General features: G+C 51.1%; 1 protein-coding gene across 1 annotated transcript in view; it reads right to left on the bottom strand.

Annotated features, from left to right (window-relative positions):
* Window positions 1-648: 648 nt before the first annotated feature.
* LOC119961435 (aquaporin-3-like) overlaps window positions 649-13,516 on the bottom strand; it is a 22,293-nt gene continuing 9,425 nt past the window's right edge. The window contains exons 5-7 of the mRNA XM_038788808.1: window positions 8,957-9,075; window positions 5,232-5,449; window positions 649-1,621 (exon numbers count right to left, since the gene is read on the bottom strand). Of these exons, the coding sequence (XP_038644736.1) occupies window positions 1,390-1,621; window positions 5,232-5,449; window positions 8,957-9,075 (569 nt within the window). The 3' untranslated portion in view covers window positions 649-1,389. The remainder of the gene's footprint in view (window positions 1,622-5,231; window positions 5,450-8,956; window positions 9,076-13,516) is intronic.

Below are 13,516 nucleotides of genomic sequence, written 5' to 3'. Positions count from 1 at the left end.
AGGTGTCTCCATATGTTCGAAAACCCCAATTAAAAATGTTTATTTTTTAAAAAGGTGTCTTCAGGGGCAGCACGGCGGCGCAGTGGTTAGCACTGAGACTGCAGCCCCGAGGACCCGAGTTCGAATCCCGGCCCTGGGTCACTGCCCGTGTGGAGTTTACACATTCTCCCCCCCCGTGTCTGCGTGCGTTTCGCCCCCACAACCCAAAGATGTGCAGGGTCGGTGGATTGGCCGCGCTAAATTGCCCCTTCATTGGGGAAAAAAAATAAAATTGGATGCTCTAAATTTATTTTTGAAAAAGATGGCCCCCGGTCATTTGTTAGTTTAAAAGTAATAACTGTTTTCTGGAAGGAATCCAATCTTGCTGCCTTGTAAAGAACAAGAAGGATCCATACCACAGTCTTAAAATAGAACATAGGACATAGAACATAGAACAGTACAGCACAGAACAGGCCCTTCGGCCCTCGATGTTGTGCCGAGCAATGATCACCCTACTCAAACCCACGTATCCACCCTATACCCGTAACCCAACAACCCCCCCCCCTTAACCTTACTTTAATTAGGACACTACGGGCAATTTAGCATGGCCAATCCACCTAACCCGCACATCTTTGGACTGTGGGAGGAAATCGGAGCACCCGGAGGAAACCCACGCACACACGGGGAGAACATGCAGATTCCGCACAGACAGTGACCCAGCCGGGAATCGAACCTGGGACCCTGGAGCTGTGAAGCATTTATGCTAACCACCATGCTACCGTGCTGCCTAAATGTTGAGCTATACCACAGGTCTTGAGCATTGTGTCCTGGGCCACATCTTTGAAAAGGGGTTCGGGTTTCTGGGGTCTTGTTATTAAATTGGAACAGTTTGCGGGGGAGTTTATTAAGGGTTATATATAGAGTACTGTAGCTGTGTGGGGTATTTAGGTTTGCAGTTGATAAAAATGCTTACTTAGTGTGTGTTTATAGAAATGTTAACTGAATTCGTAGAATAATCTTTGTTTTTGATTAAGAATGCTTAAGGCCTCTGTTGATTAAGACCCGAAGGGCAGGCCCTTGTGTTTCTCGAAACCAAAATCGATAAACAGTTGTGGGTCAGGTGAACTCTATGATATACCTTGGAGTTTTCTAAACCCTGGCCCATAACAGAAGTCACTGTGGGTCAATGAGTAAGAGGTTGGGGGAAGAGGTTGGGTAGGGGGCTTGGAGGGAGAACATGGTCGACCGTCTAGTTTCGCTACCAGAGTTTGGATTGCCGAGGTCACAGGGCGCCGCCCTTTGAACTCTTGTCCAGCAGGTCAACAGCTGTAGGATTTGATACAAATCCCAGGGTGGGCCGAGGGAGCCGGGGGTCTGCCCCCACCACCCAATTCCCGCCCCTCCCCCACATCACATCGCCATGACGAACTGGTCCTCCGAGCTGTCTTTGTCTCTCCGGCAGGCGGGGCCGTCCTTGCAGCCGCCCACCTCCTTCAGTTTATGGTCCCTCTTCTCCTCCTCCTCGCACTCGTCCTGAGCTTGCAGGTGGTGAAGTTCAACCAGCAGCTCGTACACCAGGGCGCCCAGAACAGCGCCCACCATGGGCGCCACGATGGGTATCCACCACCAGCCGCTACCAGCCCTGCCGGGGTGTTGGAGAGAGAGAGAGAGAGAGAGAGGGGGAGGAACAAGGTTAGAAACCCCATTGCTGCACTTTAATTCAAGCATTCTAATTCCTTTCGCACCCGATTCTCCCATCTATAGGCCGTCAGGAGAGCAGAACTTGAAGCGGGACCTTCCTGGGGCAAATGTCCTGTTTGTCTGTCATTCAGTTAACTGGCAGCATGTCCCGCCTCCAGTAACAGCCTGCCAATCAAATACCTCCCGACCAACCCCACTGTGTCCCGACGGTCTCTCTTTACACATGCTCCGGGCACCGAAGTAAATAACGGTCCCCTCTCAGGCAGGCTTCCTTAGGTAAGGAGGCCTAAACTGTGCACAGCACAGTGTGGTCTCGCCCCAGCACCATCTGCCCAGAAGCTCCCTCGTTCACGCAGCGCCGCTGGAGCCGATGGCTAATGTAGGAACTGCAGCTAGGGTTGAATCCCAGCAGAGGTGGGAGGTCGTCCTGAAGCCGTGAGCAGGCAGCCTGATGTCTCCCTTCATCTGCATCTACTGGTAAAATGAAAGCAGGCTCCACTGGATAGTGGGGGGGGGGGGACACTGCCATGAACTCTCACGACCCCAGAGATTGGGTCTCGGCCTACACTCTAAGGATCAGAGATTGGGTCTCGGCCTACACTCTAAGGATCAGAGATTGGGTCTCGGCCTACACTCTAAGGATCAGAGATTGGGTTTCGGCCTACACTCTAAGGATCAGAGATTGGCCTTCGGCCTATACTCTAAGGATCAGAGATTGGGTCTCGGCCTGCACTCTGAGGATCAGAGATTGGCCTTCGGCCTACACTCTCAGAATCAGAGATTGGGATTCGGCCTACACTCTGAGGATCAGAGATTGGGCCTCGGCCTACACTCTAAGGATCAGAGATTGGGATTCGGCCTACACTCTAAGGATCAGAGATAGAGCTTCGGCCTACACTCTCAGGATCAGAGATTAGGTTTCGGCCTATACTCTAAGGATCAGAGATTGGGTTTTGGCCTACACTCTGAGGATCCGAGATTGGGTCTCGGCCTATACTCTAAGGATCAGAGATTGGGATTCGGCCTACACTCTAAGGAACAGAGATTGACTCTTGGCCTACACGCTAAGGATCAGAGATTGGGATTCGGCCTACACTCTAAGGATCAGAGATTGGGATTCGGCCTACACTCTAAGGATCAGAGATAGGGTTTCGGCCTACACTCTAAGGATCAGAGATTGGGTCTCGGCCTACACTCTAAGGATCAGAGATTGGGGCTCGGCCTATACTCTAAGGATCAGAGATTGGGTTTCGGCCTACACTCTGAGGAGCCGAGATTGGGTCTCGCCCTATACTCTAAGGAACAGAGATTGATTCTCGGCCTATACTCTAAGGATCAGATTTGGGTCTCGGCCTACACTCTAGGGATCAGAGATTGGAGCTCGGCCTACACTCTAAGGATCAGAGATTGGGTCTCGGCCTACAGTCTAAGGATCAGAGATTTGGGTCTCGGCCTACACTCTAGGGATCAGAGATTGGAGCTCGGCCTATACTCTAAGGATCAGAGATTGGGTTTCGCCCTACACTCTGAGGATCCGAGATTGGGTCTCGGCCTATACTCTAAGGAACAGAGATTGACTCTCGGCCTATACTCTAAGGATCAGATTTGGGTCTCGGCCTACACTAGGGATCAGAGATAGGAGCTCGGCCTACACTCTAAGGATCAGAGATTGGGCTTCGGCCTACACGCTAAGGATCAGAGATTGACTCTCGGCCTACACTCTAAGGATCAGAGATTGGGTCGCGGCCTACACTCTAAGGATCAGAGATTGGACCTCGGCCTACACTCTAAGGATCAGAGATAGGGCTTCGGCCTACACTCTAAGGATCAGAGATTGGGTCTTGGCCTACAGTCTAAGGATCAGAGATTTGGGTCTCGGCCTATACTCTGAGGATCAGAGATTGGGTCTCGGCCTACACTCTAAGGATCAGAGATTGGGTCTCGGCCTATACTCTGAGGATCGAAGATTGGGTCTCGGCCTATACTCTAAGGATCAGATTTGGGTCTCGGCCTATACTCTGAGGATCAGAGATTTGGGTCTCGGCCTATACTCTAAGGATCAGAGATTGGGTCTCGGCCTATACTCTAAGGATCAGATTTGGGTCTCGGCCTATACTCTGAGGATCAGAGATTGGTTCTCGGCCTATAATCTAAGGATCAGAGTTTGGGTCTCGGCCTACACTCTAAGGATCAGAGTTTGGGTCTCGGCCTACACTCTAAGGATCAGAGATTGGGTCTCGGCCTACACTAAGGATTAGAGATTGACTCTCCGCCTACACTCTCAGGATCAGAGATTGGTTCTCGGCCTACACTCTGAGGATCAGAGATTGGTTCTCGGCCTTTACGCTAAGGATCAAAGATTGGGTCTCAGCCAATCTATATCCATGATTTACCTGTGAGGTCTGAGTGTAATGTATCCGTGATAGTCGATGGCACAAAGTTAGATGTGGATGTAAGCTGTGAGGAGCAGAGAGGTGAAGACAGTTAGGGCGAACAGGAAAAAAACATGGCAGAATAGACTCTATAATGTGGCAAAGTGTGAGGTCACCTACTTTGGTGGAAAGGGCAGAATAGCAGAATACTGAGCATAGCCGAGAAAAGAAATATACTGTCAAAACTTTTCCTCCCGACACTCACCAGGCCAATGAGCAAGAATGGCAACAACAATTTACCCGCATGAGAAGAGAGTGCTAATCGGTTGATAAGTGGGGCTCTGGCCAGTACGGATATTGCCATATATCACATATGCACCAGGGCACAGTTAACCACCAAGCTTTTGTTTCTTTTAAATGAGAGACAAGTAAACGTTGCTTCAAATCCGGCCTCAAATGAACGCCCTCTTATTCTGCGACTATGTCCTCTGGCCCTACCCCCTCCTATGAGTGGAAACTTCCTCCCAGCATTCACCCTGTTGGACCCTGGAAGAATCGGATGCGTTTCAGTGAATCGCCTCGCATTCTTCTGAACTCCAAGGATTACCTGTTTAATCATTCCTCGTCTGGCACTCCCTCCATACCGTTGATCACTCCTCACAAGCTGACGCCTCCCATCTCCGTACCCTGCCCAAATGCGGCCACAGCACGCTCTGTTCCCTTCCTCCGAATCAATACCGAATGAGGAGGAGACGCCCTGATCTCTGTGGCACTCCGCTGACTGCTCCCCCACTCGGGAAAACCCCCTTATCCCTCCTCGCTGCTTCCTGTCCTCCAGCCAATCCCCTATCCACGCCAGAATACCATCGGCAACACCGTGAGCTCCCATCTTGTGTGGTGGCAGCACCAGATCAAATGTCTACCAAAACGAAAAAAATCCAGATATACGACATCTACTGGTTCTCCCCTATCTACCCGACATCGGCAACACCGTGAGCTCCCATCTTGTGTGGTGGCAGCACCAGATCAAATGTCTACCAAAACAAAAAAAATCCATATATACGACATCTACTGGTTCTCCCCTATCTACCCGAGCTGAGACATCCTCTAAGAACTCTAGCTGTGGGGGGAGGGGGGGGGGGGGGGTCGTGGACAGGGCACGGGCGTCTCTGTACTTACGTGAAGACCTCCGTCCCCCAGCCCGCGGCGAGGGTCAGCAGTCGGGGTCCGAAATCTCGGGCGGGGTTGATGGCGTAGCCGGAGTTGGAACCCATGGACATGCCGATGCCGACGACCGACAGGCCGATGAAGATGGGCTGCAGGACTTTGGGGGCGCCGTTGTTCTTGGCGTCCAGGACAGCGAAGATGCAAAGGAGGAGAGTGCCGGTGCCGATCAGCTGCGGAGAGGAAACAGGGCGGGGTTGAAACGCGGATCGCAGGTTCGATCCTGGCTCCCTCCGAGAGGCTGGCAGCTGCTAAGTCTTCATTGTTGAGCAATTCGGATAACCCCTGACCAGCCTCCACTCCCACCCCCCCCCCCCCCCCCCCCACCTCCACTGCCTAACCACCCACCAAGGTCTTGCCCCTCAAGGAACCCTGCTCGATCATTGGGCAAGAGGTCTGTTCCGCCGGGCTGACTCTGCCATCCGCTCTCGCCTCAGCGTGGGAAGCACGGGGCGGCACGGCAGCACAGTGCTCAGCACTGTTGCTTCACGCCGCCAGGGTCCCGGGTTCGATTCCCGGCTTGGGTCACTGCCTGTGAGGAGTCTGCACGTTCTCCCCGTGTCTGCGTGGGTTTCCTCCGGGTGCTCCGGTTTCCTCCCACAAGTCCCGAAAGACGTGCAGGTTAGGTGGATTGGACATTCTGAATTCTCCCTCTGTGTACCTGAACAGGCGCCGGAATGTGGCGACTAGGGGCTTTCCACAGTAACTTCATTGCAGTGTTCATGTCAGCCGACTTGTGAGACTGATAAAGATTATTATTATTATTCTAAGAAGGCCCAAAGTTTGAGTTGTGGCTCGAGACACCCGACTCTCATAATCAAGGTCAACGCTTCGAGTGTCAGTACTGAGGGAGCGCCGCACTGTCAGAGGGTCAGTACTGAGGGAGCGCCGCACTGTGGGAGGGTCAGTACTGAGGGAGTGCCGCACTGTCAGAGGGTCAGAACTGAGGGAGCTCCGCACTGTGGGAGGGTCAGTACTGAGGGAGTGCCGCACTGTCAGAGGGTCAGTACTGAGGGAGTGCCGCACAGTCGGAGGGTCAGGACTGAGGGAGTCCCACACTGTGGGAGGGTCAGTACTGAGGGAGTGCCGCACTGTGGGAGGGTCAGTACTGAGGGAGTGCCGCGCTGTCAGAGGGTCAGTACTGAGGGAGTGCCGCACTGTCAGAGGGTCAGTACTGAGGGAGTGCCGCACTGTCAGAGGATCAGTACTGAGGGAGCGCCGCACTGTCAGAGGGTCAGTACTGAGGGAGTGCTGCACTGTGGGAGGGTAAGTACTGAGGGAGCGCCGCACTGTCAGAGGGTCAGTACTGAGGGAGTGCCGCACTGTCAGAGGGTCAGTACTGACGGAGCGCCGCACTGTGGGAGGGTCAGTACTGAGGGAGCATCGCACTGTGGGAGGGTCAGTACTGTGGGAGTGCCACACTGTCGGAGGGTCAGCACTGAGGGAGCGCCGCACTGTCAGAGGGTCAGTACTGAGGGAGTGCTGCACTGTCAGAGGGTCAGTACTGAGGGAGCGCCGCACTGTCAGAGGGTCAGTACTGAGGGAGTGCCGCACTGTCAGAGGGTCAGTACTGAGGGAGTGCCGCACTGTCAGAGGGTCAGTACTGAGGGAGTGCCGCACTGTCAGAGGGTCAGTACTGAGGGAGTGCCGCACTGTCAGAGGATCAGTACTGAGGGAGCGCCGCACTGTCAGAGGGTCAGTACTGAGGGAGTGCCGCACTGTCAGAGGGTCAGTACTGAGGGAGTGCTGCACTGTGGGAGGGTAAGTACTGAGGGAGCGCCGCACTGTCAGAGGGTCAGTACTGAGGGAGTGCCGCACTGTCAGAGGGTCAGTACTGACGGAGCGCCGCACTGTGGGAGGGTCAGTACTGAGGGAGCATCGCACTGTGGGAGGGTCAGTACTGTGGGAGTGCCACACTGTCGGAGGGTCAGCACTGAGGGAGCGCCGCACTGTCAGAGGGTCAGTACTGAGGGAGTGCTGCACTGTCAGAGGGTCAGTACTGAGGGAGCGCCGCACTGTGGGAGGGTCAGTACTGAGGGAGCGCTGCACTGTGGGAGGGTCAGTACTGAGGGAGCGCCGCACTGTCAGAGGGTCAGTACTGTGGGAGTGCCACACTGTCGGAGGGTCAGCACTGAGGGAGTGCCGCACTGTGGGAGGGTCAGTACTGAGGGAGCGCCGCACTGTGGGAGGGTCAGTGCTTAGGGAGTGCCGCACTGTGGGAGGGTCAGTACTGAGGGAGCTCCGCACTGTGGGAGTGTCAGTACTGAGGGAGCGCCGCACTGTGGGAGGGTCAGTACTGAGGGAGTGCCGCACTGTGGGAGGGTCAGTACTGAGGGAGAGCCGCACTGTCAGAGGGTCAGTACTGAGGGAGTGCCGCACTGTGGGAGGGTCAGTACTGAGGGAGTGCTGCACTGTCAGAGGGTCAGTACTGAGGGAGTGCCGCACTGACAGAGGGTCAGTACTGAGGGAGCGCCGCACTGTGGGAGGGTCAGTACTGAGCGAGTGCCGCACTGTGGGAGGGTCAGTACTGAGGGAGCGCCGCACTGTCAGAGGGTCAGTACTGAGGGAGTGCCGCACTGTCAGAGGGTCAGTACTGAGGGAGCGCCGCACTGTGGGAGGGTCAGTACTGAGGGAGTGCTGCAATGTCAGAGGGTCAGTACTGAGGGAGTGCCGCACTGTCAGAGGGTCAGTACTGAGGGAGTGCCGCACTGTCAGAGGGTCAGTACTGAGGGAGCGCCGCACTATCTGAACGTCAGCACTGAGGGAGAGCCGCACTGTGGGAGGGTCAGTACTGAGGGAGTGCCGCACTGTGGGAGGGTCAGTACTGAGGGAGTGCCGCACTGTCAGAGGGTCAGTGCTGAGGGAGCGCCACACTGTCAGAGGGTCAGTACTGAGGGAGCGCCGCACTGTCAGAGGGTCAGTACTGAGGGAGTGCTGCACTGTCAGAGGGTCAGTACTGAGGGAGCACCGCACTGTCAGAGGGTCAGTACTGAGGGAGCGCCGCACTGTCAGAGGGTCAGTACTGAGGGAGTGCTGCACTGTCAGAGGGTCAGTACTGAGGGAGTGACGCACTGTGGGAGGGTCAGTACTGAGGGAGTGCCGCACTGTGGGAGGGTCAGTACTGAGGGAGCGCCGCACTGTGGGAGGGTCAGTACTGAGGGAGCGCCGCACTGTGGCAGGGTCAGTACTGAGGGAGCGCCGCACTGTGGCAGGGTCAGTACTGAGGGAGCGCTGTGTTAATGGCTTGTTAATTATAAGCTTATGTTGCCCAGCTGAATGACCGCATTAATTTAAGCTCCTTGAGCACTTATAAAGAGAGACCGCTGGGGCATGGAGCCGTTTGTAGGTAAAGAGTGATGCATCTTGTCAATAAACCTATCAAGAAACCTATTAGTGCCTGGCGCCGTACTCCGTTAACAAGCTTGCTATTGATTTGACAAGCTGGCTTCAAGTTCAAAGATGTTGATCACAGCCCCCCTGTTCTTAGCAGACTTAGAGGGGTAATCTCAGGGTCTTCCAGGTCCACCGGTCAACCATACAGTGCAATTATCGAAATGTGGAATCTACAACGAGGTCCATGCCCCGAGCCGTTGACCCACCCACCGCTAATGTTGCCTCCGGCCCGACACGAAATCCTACCACCCCATGGAATAGCGGGAATTTACGAGGAATCCGACTACCTGGTCAATGAAGCCATTCGAAAGGGTGAGGAATGGTGCTGGATAGGTGCCAAAGATAAAGGCAGTGGCCCGTGGCCCAGTGACAGACAAAGTCCCGTTATCGACAGCGTGAATCCCATCTGTTGGGGGGCAAACAAAATGGCGTCAAAGTCACACCGATTGGCTTGTGTTCACCGTACATGGAATGCGGGAGCTTTTGGAAATGGGAATGGGAGGATCTTAGAGAATGGGAGGGTATTTGGAAATAGCGAAGGGAGAGTCTTTGGGATCGTGGACGAGCGGTAAATTGGGAATCGGAAGACCTTTGGGAACGTGAGGTCCTCTGGGAATGGGAATGTGTGGAAAATTGAGATTGGGAGGATATTTGGGAATGGGAATGCGTGGAACTCTGGGAATGTGCATATAATTGGGAATGGGCATCTTTGGGACTGGGAATGCGTGGATCCTTGGGAATGGGAATGTGTGGATCCTTGGGAATGGGTGGATCTTCGGGAGCGGGAGTGGGGGATCTTTGGGAATGGGAATGTCAGGATAATTGGGAAAGGGTGGATCTTTGGGAGCGGGAGGATCTTTGGGAATGGGAATGTGAGGATAATTGGGAACGGGTGGATCTTTGGGAGTGGGAATGGGAGAATCTTTGGCAATGCGAGGATCCCTGGGAATGGGACTGTTAGGATGTTTGGGAATGGGGGATCTATTGAAGTTGGAATATGTTGAGAATTGGGAATGGGAATCTTTGGGATTGGGAATGGGAATATATTTGGGAATGGGAGCACCTTTGGGAGTAGGATCATGAGGAGTTTTGGGGAATGGAAATGGGAAGATAATTGGGAATAAGATCACCTTTGGGAGCCAGTATGTGAGGAGCTTTGGGTATGTAGTAATCTCTGGGAATGAAAAAGTGTGGATGTTTGGGATGGAAGGATCTTTGGGAATGTGAATGTGCGGATATCTGGGAATATGAGAATCTTTGGGAATGGCAGTGTTCGGATATTCTGGAATGAGTTCTTTAAGGAATGGGAATGTGCGGCTATTTGGGAATGGGCATAGGAGAAGCGCTGGAAATGGACGTGTGAGAATTTTTGGGAATGGAAATGTGCAGATATTTGGGAATGGGAATATGAGAATGTTTGGGAATGGGAGTGTGGGAATTCTTGGGAATGGGAATGTGCAAATATTTGGGAATGGGAATATGCGAATGTTTGGGAATGGGAGTGTGGGAATTCTTGGGAATGGGAATGTGTGGATATTTGGGAATGGGAGTGTAAAGTCACAGTGAACGGGAATGGGAAGATTTTGGGAATGGGAATTTGTCATCATTGAGGGGTTAAGAACATAAGAACTAGGAGCAGGAGTCGGCCATCTGGCCCCTCGAGCCTGCTCCGCCATTCAATTAGATCATGGCTGATCTTTTGTGGACTCAGCTCCACTTTCCGGCCCGAACACCATAACCCTTAATCCCTTTATTCTTCAAAAAACTATCTATCTTTACCTTAAAAACATGTAATGAAGGAGCCTCAACTGCTTCACTGGGCAAGGAATTCCATAGATTCACAACCCTTTGGGTGAAGAAGTTCCTCCTAAACTCAGTCCTAAATCTACTTCCCCTTATTTTGAGGCTATGTCCCCTAGTTCTGCTGTCACCCGCCAGTGGAAACAACCTGCCCCCATCTATCCTATCTATTCCCTTCATAATTTTATATGTTTCTATAAGATCCCCCCCCTCATCCTTCTAAATTCCAATGAGTACAGTCCCAGTCTACTCAACCTCTCCTCGTAATCCAACCTTTTCAGCTCTGGGATTAACCTAGTGAATCTCCTCTGCACACCCTCCAGTGCCAGTACGTCCTTTCTCAGGTAAGGAGACCAAAACTGAACACAATACTCCAGGTGTGGCCTCACTAACACCTTATACAATTGCAGCATAACCTCTCTAGTCTTAAACTCCATCCCTCTAGCAATGAAGGACAAAACTCCATTTGCTTTCTTAATCACCTGTTGCACCTGTAAACCAACTTTTTGCGACTCATGCACTAGCACACCCAGGTCTCTCTGCGCAGCAGCATGTTTTAATATTTTATCATTTAAATAATAATCCCTTTTGCTGTTATTCCTACCAAAATGGATAACCTCACATTTGTCAACATTGTATTCCATCTGCCAGACCCTAGCCCATTGACTTAACCTATTCAAATCCCTCTGCAGACTTCCGGTATCCTCTGCACTTTTGCTTTACCACTCATCTTAGTGTCGTCTGCAAACTTGGACACATTGCCCTTGGTCCCCAACTCCAAATCATCGATGTAAATTGTAAACAATTGTGGGCCCAACACTGATCCCTGAGGGACACCACTAGCTTCTGATTACCAACCAGAGAAACACCCATTAATCCCCACTCTTTGCTTTCTATTAATTAACCAATCCTCTATCCATGCCACTACTTTACCCTTAATGCCATGCATCTTTATCTTATGCAGCAACCTTTTGTGTGGCACCTTGTCAAAGGCTTTCTGGAAATCCAGATATACCACATCCATTAGCTCCCCGTTATCTACTGCACTGGTAATGTCCTCAAAAAATTCCACTAAATTAGTTAGGCACGACCTGCCCTTTATGAACCCATGCTGCATCTGCCCAATGGGACAATTTCTATCCAGATGCCTCGCTATTTCTTCCTTGATGATAGATTCCAGCATCTTCCCTACTATCGAAGTTAAGCTCACTGGCCTATAATTACCCGCTTTCTGCCTACCTCCTTTTTTAAACAGTGGCGTCACGTTTGCTAATTTCCAATCCACCGGGACCACCCCAGAGTCTAGTGAATTTTGGTAAATTATCACTAGTGCATCTGCAATTTCCCTAGCCATCTCTTTTAGCACTCTGGGATGCATTCCATCAGGGCCAGGAGACTTGTCTACCTTTAGTCCCATTAGCTTGCCCATCACTACCTCCTTAGTGATAACAATCCTCTCAAGGTCCTCACCTGTCATAGCCTCATTTCCATCAGTCACTGGCATGTTATTTGTGTCTTCCACTATGAAGACCGACCTAAAAAACCTGTTCAGCTCCTCAGCCATTTCCTCATCTCCCATTATTAAATCTCCCTTCTCATCCTCTAAAGGACCAATATTTACCTTAGCCACTCTTTTTTGTTTTATATATTTGTAGAAACTTTTACTATGTTTTTATATTCTGAGCAAGTTTACTCTCATACTCTATCTTACTCTTCTTTATAGCTTTTTTAGTAACTTTCTGTTGCCCCCTGAAGATTTCCCAGTCCTCTCATCTCCCACTAATCTTTGCCACTTTGTATGCTTTTTCCTTCAATTTGATACTCTCCCTTATTTCCTTAGATATCCACGGTCGATTTTCCCTCTTTCTACCGTCCTTCCTTTTTGTTGGTATAAACCTTTGCTGAGCACTGTGAAAAATCGCTTGGAAGGTTCTCCACTGTTCCTCAACTGTCTCACCATAAAGTCTTTGCTCCCAGTCTACCTTAGCTAGTTCTTCTCTCATCCCATTGTAATTTCCCATTTTAAGCACAAAACACTAGTGTTTGATTTTACCTTCTCACCCTCCATCTGCATTTTAAATTCCACCATATTGTGATCGCTCCTTCCGAGAGGATCCCTAACTATGAGATCATTAATCAATCTTGTCTCATTACACAGGACAAGATCTAGGACCACTTGTTCCCACGTAGGTTCCATTACATACTGTCCTAGGAAACTATCGCGGATACATTCTATAAACTCCTCCTCAAGGCTGCCTTGATCGACCTGGTTAAACCAATCGACATGTAGATTAAAATCCCCCATGATAACTGCTGTACTATTTCTACATGCACCAGTTATTTCTTTGTTTATTGCCTGCCCCACCATATCGTTAATATTTGGTGGCCTATAGACTACTGATATCAGTGACTTTTTCGCCTTACTATTCCTGATTTCCACCCAAATGGATTCAACCTTATCCTCCATAGCACCGATATCATCCCTTACTATTGCCCGGATGTCATCCTTAAATAACAGAGCTGCACCAACTCCCTTACCATCCACTCTGTCCTTCCGAATAGTTTGATACCCTTGGATATTTAACTCCCAGTCGTGACCATCCTTTAACCATGTTTCAGTAATGGCCACTAAATCATAGTCATTCACGATGATTTGCGCCATCAACTCATTTACTTTATTCCGAATACTACGAGCATTCAGGTAAAGTACACTTATGTTGGCTTTTATACCTCTGTTTTGAATCTTTTTTTTTTCTTCTTTTTTTTAATATATTTAGATTAGCCAATTATTTTTTCCAATTAAGGGGCAATTTAGCCTGGCCAATCCACCTACTCTGCACATTTTTGGGTTGTGGGGCGAAACCCACGCAGACACGGGGGAGAATGTGCAAACTCCACACGGACAGTGACCCAGAGCCGGGATCGAACCTGGGACCTCGGCGCCGTGAGGCGGTTGTGCTAACCACTAGGCCACCGTGCTGCCCGATCTGCTTTGACTCTTAACACCTCGATCAGTAACCTCTCCTAAGTTATTTTTCCTCTTAACT

The sequence above is a fragment of the Scyliorhinus canicula genome, unplaced genomic scaffold, assembly GCF_902713615.1.
Source record: "Scyliorhinus canicula unplaced genomic scaffold, sScyCan1.1, whole genome shotgun sequence".
Classification (NCBI taxonomy): Eukaryota; Metazoa; Chordata; class Chondrichthyes; order Carcharhiniformes; family Scyliorhinidae; genus Scyliorhinus; species Scyliorhinus canicula.
This window is presented reverse-complemented; position numbering and strand designations above follow the sequence as displayed.